The sequence below is a fragment of the Equus caballus genome, chromosome 23, assembly GCF_041296265.1.
Source record: "Equus caballus isolate H_3958 breed thoroughbred chromosome 23, TB-T2T, whole genome shotgun sequence".
In the NCBI taxonomy this organism is placed as follows: domain Eukaryota; kingdom Metazoa; phylum Chordata; class Mammalia; order Perissodactyla; family Equidae; genus Equus; species Equus caballus.
The window spans coordinates 23,730,904-23,745,343 of NC_091706.1; the positions used below are offsets into that span (position 1 = coordinate 23,730,904).

The window sequence follows — 14,440 nt, forward strand, 5'->3', positions numbered from 1 at the left end:
TTTTCCCGATTGTTTATCGTAGCATAACAATTTTCTTTTTCTGCACCCTCTGAAGATAAGAATTGAGTGTTTGGAAGAACAGAGAAATAACAGAAATCAAGGAAGAGTGATTTGGAGAGAACTGTCAGCAAACTTTTCATAGACTTTTTTCCCTTAAAAGTGTTTAAATACCAGGTGCTATAAATGTCACTTACTGTCATGCTTTTAGCTTTAGAGAGACTATTTTGGGGCATGGTTTTAGTTCTGGTTGAGTTCAGTTTGTGGTCTGTGTGTCATAGGTTATGAAGTGGATTAAATTCAGAAATTCAGGTCGATTCAGTGGTTGGTGATAAAGACCTCAGCACTCTAGGATAAGGTGGGCATCAGTCTTCGTTTTTATTCTGGGTGTCCTTTCCAGTTGCATGGGCAGCGCCGGGCTGATAAACCATGTGCTTTGCCTGTTTTAGAAACAAAAATGTAGAAACCGGTACATTCTTATATTAAAGCTCTGAATGTTACCAGCAAAGTCAGTTTCATTATAGTAACGTCATTGACCCAGGCAGTGCCAGGTGAAATGTGAATTAAAATTCTAAATGCGTGGCTGCTGTTTGACACGGATGAGGTGACGTTATTCCTTGTGGGTTTTCGGTATCATTAACTCAGGGTTTGGTGTTTCTCTGACTGGTCTCACTCCCAGCCTGTTCACATCGTCTGCGTTAGAGCAAGCACATTAATCTCCTCCCCAGCCTCGACCCTTCCGGGTCACCTTTGAGGCGCCACAGCACCACTATGTAAAAGTTCCCTGTGTCACCCTTTCCCAAATTGTTTTGTAAAATAGGAAGTTTCTCTTTGTTTGATTTTGACATTGTCAGTGGAGTCAGCTCTAGGAAGCAGATGCTCATTTTTTGGGTCGTGACAAAATAGTCGATGGTGATGAAGGGACAGTGAACAGTTGAATGTTGAAAAGTGTTTCTATTTTTTAAGTAACAATTTGGCAAGTCACTTGGTGTATAATAACATGAATCCTAATATAATGGGACGGAATTCCAGCTTCGATCCGGACTGAAATTTCTCAACCTCAGTGCTATTGACATTTTGGGCTCATTAATTTTCTGTGGTGGGGTACTGTCCTGTGCATTGTATGGTGCTTAACAGTACCTCCCCCTCAACCCCCAGGTGTGACAACCGTAAATGTATAGACATTGCCAGATGTCTCAGGGGTGGGGAAAGGGGAATGTCAGAATTGCTCTATATGAGAACTACTGATCTAGATTGATAGCTTGAGACACCAGCTATATTGCTTTAAACCACCATTGCTCATCAAAAATGCCTTTTCCGATAGCTTTATAAGCTGTTTTGCTTGTGCGTTCTGTGCTGTATCAATCTACAAGGATTAACTTAATAAAACAAAAGTTTGCTAATTAGTGTAAGCTCATGGATGGGTGGATGGTTGAATTTTCCCACCCTTGGCTGTCATGTTGAGAAACGTTTTATGGTTTCCCTGATGATAACAGAGGACAGATGCATGGGAAGTCACGTAACTGGCAGAGCCATGGGGTTTTTTGAGGTTTTGCTGGCTGTATAGTAATGTCAGTATCTCTTTTATCCTAAGATATGTTTTAAAGGAGAATTCTTGTTTTTTCTTTTGGTGAAGGTGGTGAGTACTAGATTGTCTTAGATAAGCCTTGTTGAGAAAAAAATACTCTTCACACATGGGCAGGCGGGCTGCCTTTGGAGTCAGTTGTTCGACTCCCCTGGATGTGGGTCCTCTATTCATTTCAATAAATGTTTTGTCTTAGAAATGACTGTTCTTATTGTTAAGCATCTTCTCAGAGAAGCCAGAGCTACCTCTTTTTAGGCTTGATTCTTCTTTATGAGCTTCCTTGGAAGAGAGATGAAGCTAAAGATATCCTCCTTTTTCAGATGTAGGCACAGGGTATCGGGAAGTGGGGATGTGGAGATGGCAACCATCAGTTGTAAATTTAAGAAGAGATTCCCATCTGTCACTGCTGCTAAGGTTGCGTGGTAAAGGTGGGTTGTCTCTGGGAAAACGTCCCAATGTGAAGGTGGATTGTCTAGATATGTGGTATTGCATGCCCTTCAGAGCAACTCATAGCCTGAGAAGGGAGAGAGACGTGAGGTCTTGGGTGGAGAAGGAGATTGCCCTCTTCCTTCCCCAGACGTGGGAGCACTCAGTCTGTAACTCCTTGGGAAGATGACTGGGCTGCTGGGGTCTCAGGAGAAATGCTGTTCTAGCTAGCAAAAGATTTGCAGTCATCCTTCTAGCTGTGAGTCCCATGGCAAGCTACTCTCTCGTCTGTGAAATGAGGGCTCTGATGCCCACCCTCCCTGCCTCTGGTGTGTTCTGAGCTGAGGCCAGATAATGGACATGAAAATATTTTGTAGGAGCTCTGCGTGGCAAGATAAAGAAGTAGAATAGGAGGCAGCGAAATCCACGTTTCCTGGATCCACAGCATCTTCAATAGTTGTGATCCATCCTGCTACCTACTGCTCCTTCCATTTTGATAGGATTTTGCTTTAAAAAGAGAAGCCGCTTTCAAGATGGCCAAGCTAAGGATGGAGGAACCCAGTTGCCTCTAATAATCTTCAGGGGGCCTGGAAAGCTAGAGCAGGGTAGAGGTGGGAGTTACCCGTGACCAGTTAGGCTGTTGGATATCCCTGTTGATCGTTATTAGCGTAAATGTTGGGTTTAACTGCAGGTCCACTTCACAGCTGTGGCAAAGCCCTTTTATTATATAAACTAGCCTTTCTTTTCAGTAATATATCAGAAAAAGCATTCCAGTTCATCTTTCTAAAAATTAACTCGGGTTTGGCAGAAAATCTACTTCCTTATTCTGTATTGAAATGTCACCTGAGTATGCCTTTGCTCTGACACACAGTCCCACCTCTGAAGTCATCTTTTGGTGACCCCATTCTTGATTTTTTGGTGAGTGGGGGGGGGGTTCAGGGAGGGGTGAAAGGGTGGTGTCCTCCACCCTGTAGTTAAATTCCTTCCCCTCTGCTTAGCCTCTCTCATCTTCTTTTAATCAGTGCCGTGCATAATTACCCGCTGCGCTTGCTTGTGTATGCATCATTGCATTCCCCCCCAGAAGCCGGACATAGCTCTTACTCTCCAAGTAATGATAGTAATTGCTGGTAGGGCAGACCTGTTCCTCATCCTTCTCCCTGCACATTTCTTATGGCAGGTGTCTAGTTCCTAATTAAGTGCTAATGAGCATGCCTAGTGGACCGTGATGGCGCTGCCAGCTTCTTCAGTTTTATGTCTTGCTATTGCCGAGCTCTTAAAAGGTGACAGAGCAAGAATTAGTGTCTTTGGGATGACAGGAAGGTGATTTTATGCATAAAGAAATGGTTATTATGATCTCCAGTGGTGAATGAGTAGTTGATAAATACTTTCCAAGAATACTATTAATGCTGCCCCCTCTGACCTTGCCCCCTTTTCCAGTTTCTCTCTAATTAGAACTGTGCTCTGTTTGGAAGGAATGGAAGTTTAAAGGGAAAGTTGGCTCCTAAAGATTTTTTAAAAGATGCTGGGAGTAGTGGAAAATTTACTGTAAAATGACTGTGGACACCGATTTCTGCTTTTAAGATGCTGTTTTCTCTTGCTGGTGAGGGCAGGAAGCATGTTGAGGATTCAGTTAAAGATCATGGGTCTGGGTGGAAAATACTGAAGATCTGGCGTGAACATTTAATATATTCAGTACACGCAAGGGGGTAATAAATAAAAAGAGTAATTGAGTCCCAGGGAAGTGAGCACAAATCAGAATCTTAAGAATTTTCTAACATTACACCTTAGAAATTGAGCTTTAATCGTTTTTACTGTCTCATCAAAAATGAGTTTTATGTTGGACAGCTGAAATGTGGCCAGATTTATGGTGCAGGGGCCATTTCTTGGATACTTTTTCATTTCCTACAACATTCTCTTAAATATAATATATGAGAGCAACGATCCTTCTTCATGTGAACAGATTTATAACTTCTGGCTTGGGTTAAGTGATTAGAGGAAAAGCACCTGGGAACAAGGACTTGGGTCACCGTGGTAGAGTCCCACATGACTGGTGGGTGTTTTCGTCATCAAGGTTCTTGGTCTCTCTGGTCTCAGGGCATTCCTCTGTGACAGTGAAGAGGTGGGTTTCGAGCGTGCGGCTCAGGAGAAAGGCAGGGATAAACAAAGCTTCGTCTCTGAGGTTTCTTCCAGCTCTTGCCCACAGGGTTCCCTGTGGCCTCCCTCTGCCTGAGGCGGGACAGTGACTGGAGCACAGCCATAAGGGTCTTTCCTACGTTGCCTCCTCTCCCCTCCCGCCTCGTGGAAGAACCTTGGCAATTTACTCCACGCTGCAAGCCTTGATTTCTTCTGTGAAATGGGAAAATCAGTACTTCCTCACAGTTCTCTGAGGGTTTGATGAAACAAGGACAGAAGTGCCTGGGCGGGGGGGAGGTGGGGTGCATAAGAGAGGCTAGTTCTTCCGGCTTTCTGAATTCTGTTAATGAAAGATAATATTTTGGTTTTGTCTCATCATACCTTTGTGGTAAATTAATGTAAGAATGTTGGGGCGAACTGGAGTCACCTGATGACCGGTGACTCGTTGAGAATATAGTTACTGTCTGTAGGGTGCATGTCTGCGCCTACCCTCTTTTAACCTTTCTGAAATCAGGATAAGTCTTAAATCTCTGGCACCTGTGGTTCAATAACTTACTGGATTTCATCCCTGGAGGCACTTAGAGATGGAACTAACTAACATGTGAGTTGCTTACTAACTTAGCCTGGCTTGCTAATAATAAACAGCTACACTCTCAGGGGGTGAGTTATGCCAGAAAGTGACATTGTAGATCTGAGGATTATATTTTAGGAAGATTATATCAGGTAACTGAGTAGGTGAAAGCTTTTGATGAACTGAAAGTGCTAATCACATTTTCTCCCCTCTTTCCTCCCTCTGTCTGTCTCTTCACTGTCTTCGTGTGTATGTCGAACCTCCTGTTCTGTTTCCTCCATCCTTTCATGTCATGTCTGCTTTTCCCTGGATGCTGCCACCACCACTACCACCATCACCACCACCACCACCACCACCACCACCACCATCATCTCCTCCTCTTCCTCCTCCTCCTTCTCTTCCTCCTCCTCTCTCACCACCACCACCACCAACAGCAGCAGCAGTTGCAAGCTCAGCATCTTTCTCATGGCCACGGACCTCCAGTCCCCCTAACGCCTCACCCGTCGGGACTGCAGCCTCCTGGAATCCCGCCCCTCGGCGGCAGCGCCGGCCTTCTGGCGCTGTCTAGTGCTCTGAGTGGGCAGTCTCACTTGGCAATAAAAGATGACAAGAAGCACCATGATGCAGAGCACCACAGAGGTGAGAGGCCGGGCAAGCCAGATTAGGACTTTGTCCTAACACTCATACAGTGCTGCAAAGTTGTGTGCACCGCTAAGGAAAGCCCCAACCTATACAGAGAGCAGACACTGAGCTAAGAGGAACTGTCGCAAAGCTGGGCCACTGAAACACAGTTCACCCTGGAAGCCTCCAGGGTTTAACGTGGGCATCTGTAGATTTCTCGATCTCTTTAGATTCCAGGCATCTTGACATCTTGGCAACTGCCTAGTTAATGCCAGTGGCCTGTACTATATTATGGAAAACTGTTAACTGCTTAATTGGGTAATTTTCAAAGAAAGTAATGTTGTTAAATGGGGCGAAATAAGAAGTTAAATTTGAAAGTGAATGTGTTCAAATGAAAGGTTTGATAATTGCATCTGTTACTACGTAGTTCCATAGGCTTTAATTCTAGTATGCATTAAATATTGGGCAAAATTGCACTTGACTAATTTTTTGAAGAAAAGTAATTTATTCTGTCAAGAAATAAAAAAATAGGCTTTGTGTATGGTTAAACTGTAAATCTTTATGTTTACAAAATACTGTAATTTTCAGGAAATCACTGTATTAGGAATGTGCAATGACTTATATAAATAAAAGCCATTTTTAAAACTTGTTTGGGGCTTGTGTTCTAATTATTCCCCCCTTTTTTTTATTTCTGTTCTTGCCTCTGTGTCTGAACGGGCATGTCTGTGCGTTTCTTGGTAACTTCGGAGCAGACAGAGAACCGGGCACAGTAAGTACTCGAACGCCTGCTGTCCATGAACACACCCCCTCCTGCCCTGCCCCAACTGCCGCCTTCAAACACAGCCTCAGTCGTGCAGATCCTTCCCTCTCTCTGTCACCTCACTTTTTCTTTTTTTCTAAAATATGACCATTTACCCCCCTCTTGTCTTTTTTTTTAAACTTTCGTTAGATGATTTCATGAAACTTTCATTTTATGAGAGGGACATGATTTGGGGGCAGACCTGTCTACTGTGATTATACACTTTGGAAATACACCTTGATCTGAATGTGCCCCAGACCCACTTTAAAAACGTTTATTAAAAGAATATGTTTATCATTGCATTTTGAGTCCAGGTTGCCTGTAGTTTAAGAGGTATTCATTTTTATCTTAAGTGAGTTTTATAGGCAAGAGGTCACGATCCACATGTGAAATTGGTTAGTAATGTGTTACTTCTACCTAAACCATTCATTATCCTCTGGGAAGGCATCTTAGTTGCTAGGTTTCCATATCTAATTTTCTTTTCATAATTGTCCTTGGAGTGTGAACTTGAACTTAAATTTATTTTAGACCAAAGAACTGAGCGTCTGAGTAAGCTCTTAAGAATGAGGACTTTGAGTGGATCGGGGTTCTGTGCTTATAGAGCTCATCTTTTCACCAGCCTGTAGCTTGCCCATTTTACAGACTGCACGTCTGGTCAGTCCATGTGTCTGCCGGTTAGCTGTGGGAGATCTGTATCTAGAATGCGTCTCTCAGATGAGGCGGAGCAGTAGAGGGAGAAACTGGCCCCTTTTCGGCCAGGATAACCTACTGCCTCCTTCCCTCCTCTCATTTTTCCTTTCTCTCTGAACATGGCAGTGTTTTGACCATCTTAAATCTAAATATGGTAAAAAAAAAAAAAAAAAATGGGACACAACTTTTAAATGAGTCTGATACTCTTTAGTTCTGAGTTTGAGGGGTTGACCCGGAAATCTTTTCTGTTTGAAAAGTTGAGTGCACCCTCCTCCCCCTTCTGTAGAATAGTGGCTACATTTTAAATTCTCTTTGAGACAGATCTTGGAGTACTTTGTATCAGGCTGTGTTGGGTGGAATGGGTAATGGTGAAAGGATAGGGTAGCTAGTTTTAAAATTCTTGCACTCTTAAGTTTTCCCTGGAAAAGGTTGGTAGGAGAAGGAAGGGGAGGAGAGATTATAGCTAGGGAATGAAAGATCCTACTCCCGAAGCACGAACCTAAGAAAACCGATTTTCATTATGGAGGTGATCTTTATGTTTTGCTGTTTCAGCGTCCTTGTGGATTGTCATCTTTCCTCCCATGTTCATTCAGTAGAGTGTCAAGTTAAAAACCCTAATCTTGGACCAGAGAACAGAGACAGCAGGAGAAGGTGTTGGGAAGCCCATGTCTGTTAGTCAGCTGCACATTTTAGTTTATTGAATTTGCTCTAGGTTTGGGACTTGAACTTTTTGTTCTCAGTACTACCTTAAGTCACTCTGTATTTATTGAATACTTACTACATGTAAGGCAACATAGGAAATATACCTACAGTTAGGGAGAGGCAGGCACACATAGCACAGAACCTTTCTCCAAGAACCGAGGAAAGACGACAAACGTTCTAGACAGTTGTGGGAGTGGGGCCATGGCGTGTATCTCTGAAATGCCAATGGCTGGAGTGAGTAGAGGTTTACAGCTTAAGCTCATACCTCTCTGTGTGTATTTCTGAGAGTCTAATACCCTCCTATTTGTGTTTTTAGTGAAAAATGTAAGCAAGAACTTAATTCCTTGGGCAAGTGAGGGTGGGCTGGAGGAAGGACCATGAGTTGTACCTTAAAGAAGTACAAAGTAGTTCTTGAATCTTAGGCCGCTGTGGATTGTATTTAAGTCCACGTGTTGAGTTAGCAGTTGATGAATTTTCAAGTCAGAATGCAGTGGATACATTTCATAAACCAGTCTATAAAATCATGTAAACTGAATGGTTACTCGGTGTGTTATTTGCATGTCTCCTTTTTCACATCAAATTTTGACAAGCCTTAAGGAAAATTTCAGTAGATATTTTCAGAATAAGTATATATATTGTGTTTCCTGCCTGCTTATTACAGAAAACTCTCTGTGATGATGATATAAAATGGGAAAACTACACTAATTTGTGACCTAAACATTTAATTCAGTCTGTAGAGAGGAATTAAATTGTTCGCTGTCCATATAACTGGGATTTTGCTGCAGCCGTACAGAATTAAGCAGCTCTTCAAACTTTGGGTAAAACTGAATATGAGAAGCAGTAGGTAATGAGATGATGTGTACTGTCAGTGCCTAAAATATTATATTGCGTATCCATTTAGTAAAGTGGTTTGAACTATGAAGTCAAATTCTACTTGGCAGATAAAGTCAGTTGATGGCTCTGTGCTGCTCCTTTTTCACCCACTAAGTGGTTGGGGCATTTGCTACAGGCTGGTGGTTTTCAAGCCTAATGGTCTCAGGATCTTTTAAAATTGTTGATGACCCCAAAGAACTTGGTTGTGTGGGTTATATGTTTTGAAATTTTCCTGGATTAGAAGTAAAACAGATTTTAAAATCACTTAAACAGATAAAGAGCTCCTTAATTTGTGTTAACATAAATAATATTGTTAATGGAAAATAACTATTTTCCAAAAGAAAAAATTGCGGTGGGAAGAGTGACTTTGTTTTGCACGTTTGCAAATAACTTAATACGTGGCTTAAAAGTGGGTAGCTGGATTCTCATCAGCTTCTGCATTCTGTCCTTTGCAATGCATTCTTTTGGTTGAAGTGTAGAAAGAAAATTTGCCCACATAGAGTTTTGTAAGGGTCTCTGGGAACCTAATGGGTCCTTGTACCAGACTCTTCCATGTATAAGACTTAAGGAGTTCTGAAAAATTCCAGGCTGGTACAGTCTTATTTTCTCCTGCTCTTTCTATATTGATCAAACATATTATTTATATCAAGTGCAAAAATATCAAGTAGATGCAGAGGGAATGCAGGTGTGTATGAATTTTTAATCTGTGAGTCTAATTAAATCTGGTTGATAGGTAGTTGGTGTTTATTTGTATTTAGTGTCAAAATTATTCCATTTGCTAGTTGAAGGTTTTATGGCAGGAAAATACATAAGCCTTAATGTGACCTGTTTAATGTAAACCCCAGGAAATGAAAGTACTAAGAACAGAGTGAAAATACGGACACTAGTTTCAAGTTTCTTGTTTCTGCAGGAGATGAATGATAAAGCTAGTAACTTTTAGGAGGTTTATTTTGTTGTTTGGATGTTGATTTTAAATTGAGAATTGACTACTTTTTTTCTAATTCACAAAAGCTGCTTGTTTTACTATAAGCCTCCTTATCAGAGTGATACCATTGAGCAGAGATATATGAAATGACCTAACAAGGGCCTTTATTTCTTTCATGGTAATAAAAACTTTAGATATTTTGATTAATTTAAAGGTGAAATTGCATTACATTTTGGCTGAAGGGAATGTAATTTAAATAAGTCTGCTTGAAAGACCTGGGGTTAGAGAATTGACAAACCTAGTTGTATGGCTTTTAAGAAAATATGGTAGAAAGTGTGTTTAAATTCTCTTTATTTAACAAATATTTATTGGGCACTTACTGTGTGCCATCCGCTGTCTGAGGCACTGCATAGACTGTTCCCGTTTTGCAGTGAAGTCTTTCAGTGTCACAGTCAGATATTTCTTGAATGGACATCACCGGAATGCGTAACCCATGTGATTACTATTTGGAACATTCGGAAAAGGGAGGAGACCTGGGGGCGGGGGTGTCTGGGAGAGACCTCAGAGCAGAGGGTGTGAGAGTGTTGTGGGTCCATGATCTTTTGCATAATTCTGGGGAGAGATCATGACTTTGATCAAATTCTCAAAAGGGGTTCCTGGTCCGGCAAAGTCTAAGCGCTGTTCATCTGTTTTAGAGATCATAATGGTGCAACACCATCATCTTATCAACAAGATCCCAGGCTCAAGGAGGTTGGGTGCCCCTGGTCATATCGTTACTTGGTTAATGGCAGTCAAGACTTAGATCATGTCTTTCTGAGGGACCATGTTGTTACTCGTAACTTCTAAAATTACCAGAGGTTTGTGTTTGGAACTTATTTAAAGTTTGTTGACAACTTTCACTTTATTTGATGTAAAGTGGTGTCTGTCTTTTGTTTTTCTTCTCTGGCTGTTCTCCTTGACTAGTTAATTGGCAGAGGTAGGACCAGATCCTAGTTAAGGACCACCCATCATTTTGTCTCAAAATGATCCGGTACTATAGAGCACAAGAACGATATCAGACATGCGTCTTGCTATGGAGAATGCTTCACTGTTGACCTTTTTCTGAAATTTAATTTTTTTGAATATCACATTTTCAGTGGCTCTAGGACATGGCAGCATGGGGGTGATAGAAAGAACACCACTTTTGGACAACGACAGACCTCGTGAATTCTGGCTGCACAGGCCAGGTTTCTCATCCTTCTGAACCTTCCCTGACTCTCATCTGTAAAATGGGGAGAGTGGCTGCCTCACAGGTGAGGGTTGAGGGACCCCAACCAGGAAGTCATCTGTCATAGCAGAGCAAGCCTCAGGAATGTCCTCCCCATCTCCACCTGCAGAGACTACAAGAAGTGCATTCCTAGTCACATTCCAGGGGTTACGAGTGGTTTCCTAGCCTCTTTAAAATGTGAGGCAGTTGTGGAGGCCAGGGCCCGTGTGACAGGGTGGCAGCTACAGATGTTTCTCAGTAGGTTGGGACCATGACACTGATTGCAGCTGGTTAGGAACTTGGTCAGTCTCATAGTCATCAAATCTGGCCAAGATAAACCAGGACCAGGAGGAGGTATTTTCACCTGTTTGTGACTTTATCTTGATTTGGTGTATGACAAAGAATTGCCTGGTAATAAAGGACAAAGCTGAGATGAGTCACCTAAAATTTCAATATTTAGGCATAGTGGAAAAACCTCAGCAGATTTCCCTCTTGGCACAATTTAAAACTGTGCTTAAAAAAGCAGATCCTCTGGGAAAATGGGTGTCCCTGCTGTGAGGGGTGAGCCCCCGAAGGAGGGACAGCCTCGGCAGTTCTCAGTGTCCTGGGTGGAGGGGTCTGTTGTGGACGCCCTAACTCAGCAGGTGGATGTCAGGAGTTGTGTGTAACTAGAAAAAGGGTCAGGTTTTGTCTCCCTGTGATTACAGTGAAAATAGGGTACTTTTACCCTAAAAAACACAAAAAGCATGTAGAGAATATTTTCTCCCACTAAAACCGTTTTCAGATTTCAGTTTGTGTTCTGTAATTAGAAAACTCAATGCTTATCATTTAGAACAGGTTTTTAAAAATTTTATTTTCCTTTTGGCCCCAGAATTATTTATTTATTTATTTTTTCTGAGGAAGATTAGTCCTCAGCTAACATCTGCTGCCATTCGTCCTCTTTTTGCTGAGAAAGCCTGGCCCTGAGCTAACATCCGTGCCCGTCTTCCTCTACTTTATGTGTGGGATGCCTGCCACAGCATGGCCTTCCAAGCGGTGTCATGTCTGCACCCGGGATCTGACCCGGCGAACCCTAGGCCTCCAAAGCGAAACGTGCTCACTTAACGACTGCGCCGCCGGGCCTGCCCCACCAGAACTATGTTTATTATTCCCTCTGAAACGTGGTAAGCATGCGTCTCCGTCATTCTGGGGACAAGGAGATGTAAGTGCTATCTGGTACTGAACACCTCACAGCCGAGGCCTGGCCCAGCATTTCTCGTTTCGGGGCCTTTCTTGTGCTAGAAAGTATCTGGTTCATCAGGCTGGTGAACGAAGAGAGACAGCAACAGCTAAGGAGCCCGTCGAAAACATGCTTTTAAAAACTATTTGAAATGTAGATTTGATTTTTGCTGTGACCAGGGTCCTGACTGGAGGAATAAAGCTGTCAGTGTGCGTTTGTTTTATTTTGCTTTACCTGGAAAAGGTGAGTGGAAGGGCAAGCCAGGGACTTAGCGAGTGACTCTGAAGGCATCCTGGTGGTTTAATGCTTCTTCCAGCCCAAATGCTCACTGCCTTTGTACGTCTCCTACAAGGCTACGTTCTTTCCGGGAGTTCTGACTGAGTCCCCCGTCTGTATCTGAGAGTGCTGAGTTCCTGGATCGAGGTGCAAACCCATGCTGGTTCTTTCCCATATTTTGCATTGAAACGGTGTGAAAAATAGACATGTTCCCTTCAGACCCGCTTCCCAGCCAGGGCTATGAGATGTGATATTTGCCGAGTGGACACATTTCCACGCATCTCCACTCTCATCCACTTTTCACCATGGACAAGTGGGGATCCTGCTAGTTTTATGGGTTAAAAAATGCATTTGTCAAAATGTCAGGCAGAATGTGTGAATGACCAATTGGACTGCAGCAAAAAGTACAACGCAGGGTGATGGCTTAATTGGTACCAGGTGTAGATGGAGCAGGCACGCAGATGTGATGGGGTGCGTCGTTACCTAATTGTTTTAATGTTCACCGAGAAGTTAATTGTCAGTGTAGAGTGTGCTAGCAAATTAGGTTCCCACTGCCTTAGTGTAACTGAGGATAAATGAGGTGTCATGAGTTTCCAATCTGTACCTCTGACACAAACACTTCTCCTGCGGGGAGGAGGAAGTTCCCGAGGGGAATCAGCTTGGCAGCTAAAGAAATCCATTTGAATAATGTGCATTATTTTCGCATTAGGGAAACCTATCTGGCTTTTGCTGTCTCCATGGGCAGGTTTTCCTTTCACATTTGCTGCTGGTGGCTTCAAGGTTTAAACGTGGTTGGCAGAAGAGTTGCTTTGAGGTCTCAGAATAGATGAAGGATCCATGAAGGCTCTGTAACGAGAATTCTGGTAGCACTGACGGGAACATTTCATTAAACTTGCTTTCTGTTGTATCTTCTGGAGTTTACCTTCCAAAATATCTCAGTGTACACGAACAGCCGTTACTGTTAAATTGCTAAAGAAGAGTAAAATTCTTGGAACAAGGGTGTGAGGACTGTTTTTATCTGTATTGAAGCTGCTGGGTCTCTGTATCAATCCTGAGTGGGTATTCAGAGCATGAAAAGAAACATGATTGTCCAGAATGGCTGGAAGAAAGGTAATACAGAGTCCAAATCTGGACGTTTTCTTTTGATTTGACTGAGTACTCTCTGAGCTTCAACAGGCTCTTTCACTTGCATGGTAAGCTCTTACATGAAGGTATGGTTTAATAATTGCATTGGGAAGTTTATTTCTACTTATAGAGAATATAGGTTCAAACACTGCCAACTTGCCAGTTAACTTGCACCCATCAAACTACAGCAGGGAATGGTTTTATAAAACGTGGTTCAGCCACATAGGAAACTGCTCTGGATTTGACAGCTCACGGAGCACATGCTGGTTATGATATTGGAAGATCTACCTTTTCTTTTCTCTTCTGACCAGCTCCTTGGCTCCCTCTCGTAAGGGTGTTAACCATGACATCACTGATAGTGCAAGGAGAAGTGACCTTCAAGAAGCATATATTAATCATGGCGAACAATTCACTTGTTGTCAGTGCAGATGCCCACTGAGATTTTATGTTCTCAAAGGAACCTGGATTTTCTGAAGAGGAAAAGGCCCCTTCTTGTGGAGCATGTTCTCACACCGCATCCGGACATTCCATGTGTTGTCTCTACGTATAAATGGAGAGGAAGGCGTGTTGGTTGGGTTAACAGGTCTTTCAGACACTCTGTCTTTCACACTGAATGTTCCGGGGCATCTTCTTTTCCTTAGAGACTGGTTAGGTATGTCTTTCCCTTTATTGTTTTACTTGGTTCTGTATCTATAAGCATGTGCAACACCTAAGTGTGGAAAATCATTGTGGTTTTAGAATTTTAGTCTTGTTTTGAAAACGTAGTGTGTTTTGATTTGCTCAGGTTTATAATATCTGCTGTGGGCTATATAAAGCTCCTGTTTTGAGTTCTTGTAGAAGACACAAATAAGAGGATTTTGTTTAGGTTTTGTATGTGTGGGTGTGTGTGTGAGGAAGATTGGCCCTAAGCTGATATCTGTGCCATTCTTCCTCTATTTTGTATATGGCACACCGCTACAGCATGGCTTGACGAGCAGTGCAGCGCGTAAGTCCACGCCTGACATCTGAACCTGCAAACCTTGGGCCACCAAAGTGGAGTGCACAAACTTAACCACTATGCCACCGGGCGGGCCCCTGTTTAGTTCTTAAGAAAACTTTGAAACAAAGGAAAACTTATGTACGGTCTGGAAATCCCAGTCCTCAGGACACTTGTAATAGAAGTCTGCATAATAATTATGGTTTGAAAAATTCTGGCGGATAGTTAAATTTTACCAGCTGCAAGGTGAAATAAAACATCACTTTTCTTGGGTAG

At 42.5% G+C, this 14,440-nt stretch overlaps 1 protein-coding gene across 5 annotated transcripts in view; it reads left to right on the forward strand.

Moving 5' to 3' along the window:
* The window catches only part of LOC100061341 (transducin-like enhancer protein 1), an 83,423-nt gene that overhangs the window by 36,432 nt on the left and 32,551 nt on the right, over positions 1–14,440 (forward strand). For 2 of the 5 annotated variants that reach the window (XM_001495873.6, XM_005604939.4), the window contains exons 7-8: positions 5,147–5,351; positions 6,086–6,102. The exons of 1 other annotated variant lie outside the window; for it this stretch is intronic. In XM_001495873.6, coding sequence (XP_001495923.1) covers positions 5,147–5,351; positions 6,086–6,102 — 222 coding nt within the window. The remainder of the gene's footprint in view (positions 1–5,146; positions 5,352–6,085; positions 6,103–14,440) is intronic. 2 more of the 5 variants (XM_070248439.1, XM_070248440.1) reach the window with 1 other exon arrangement.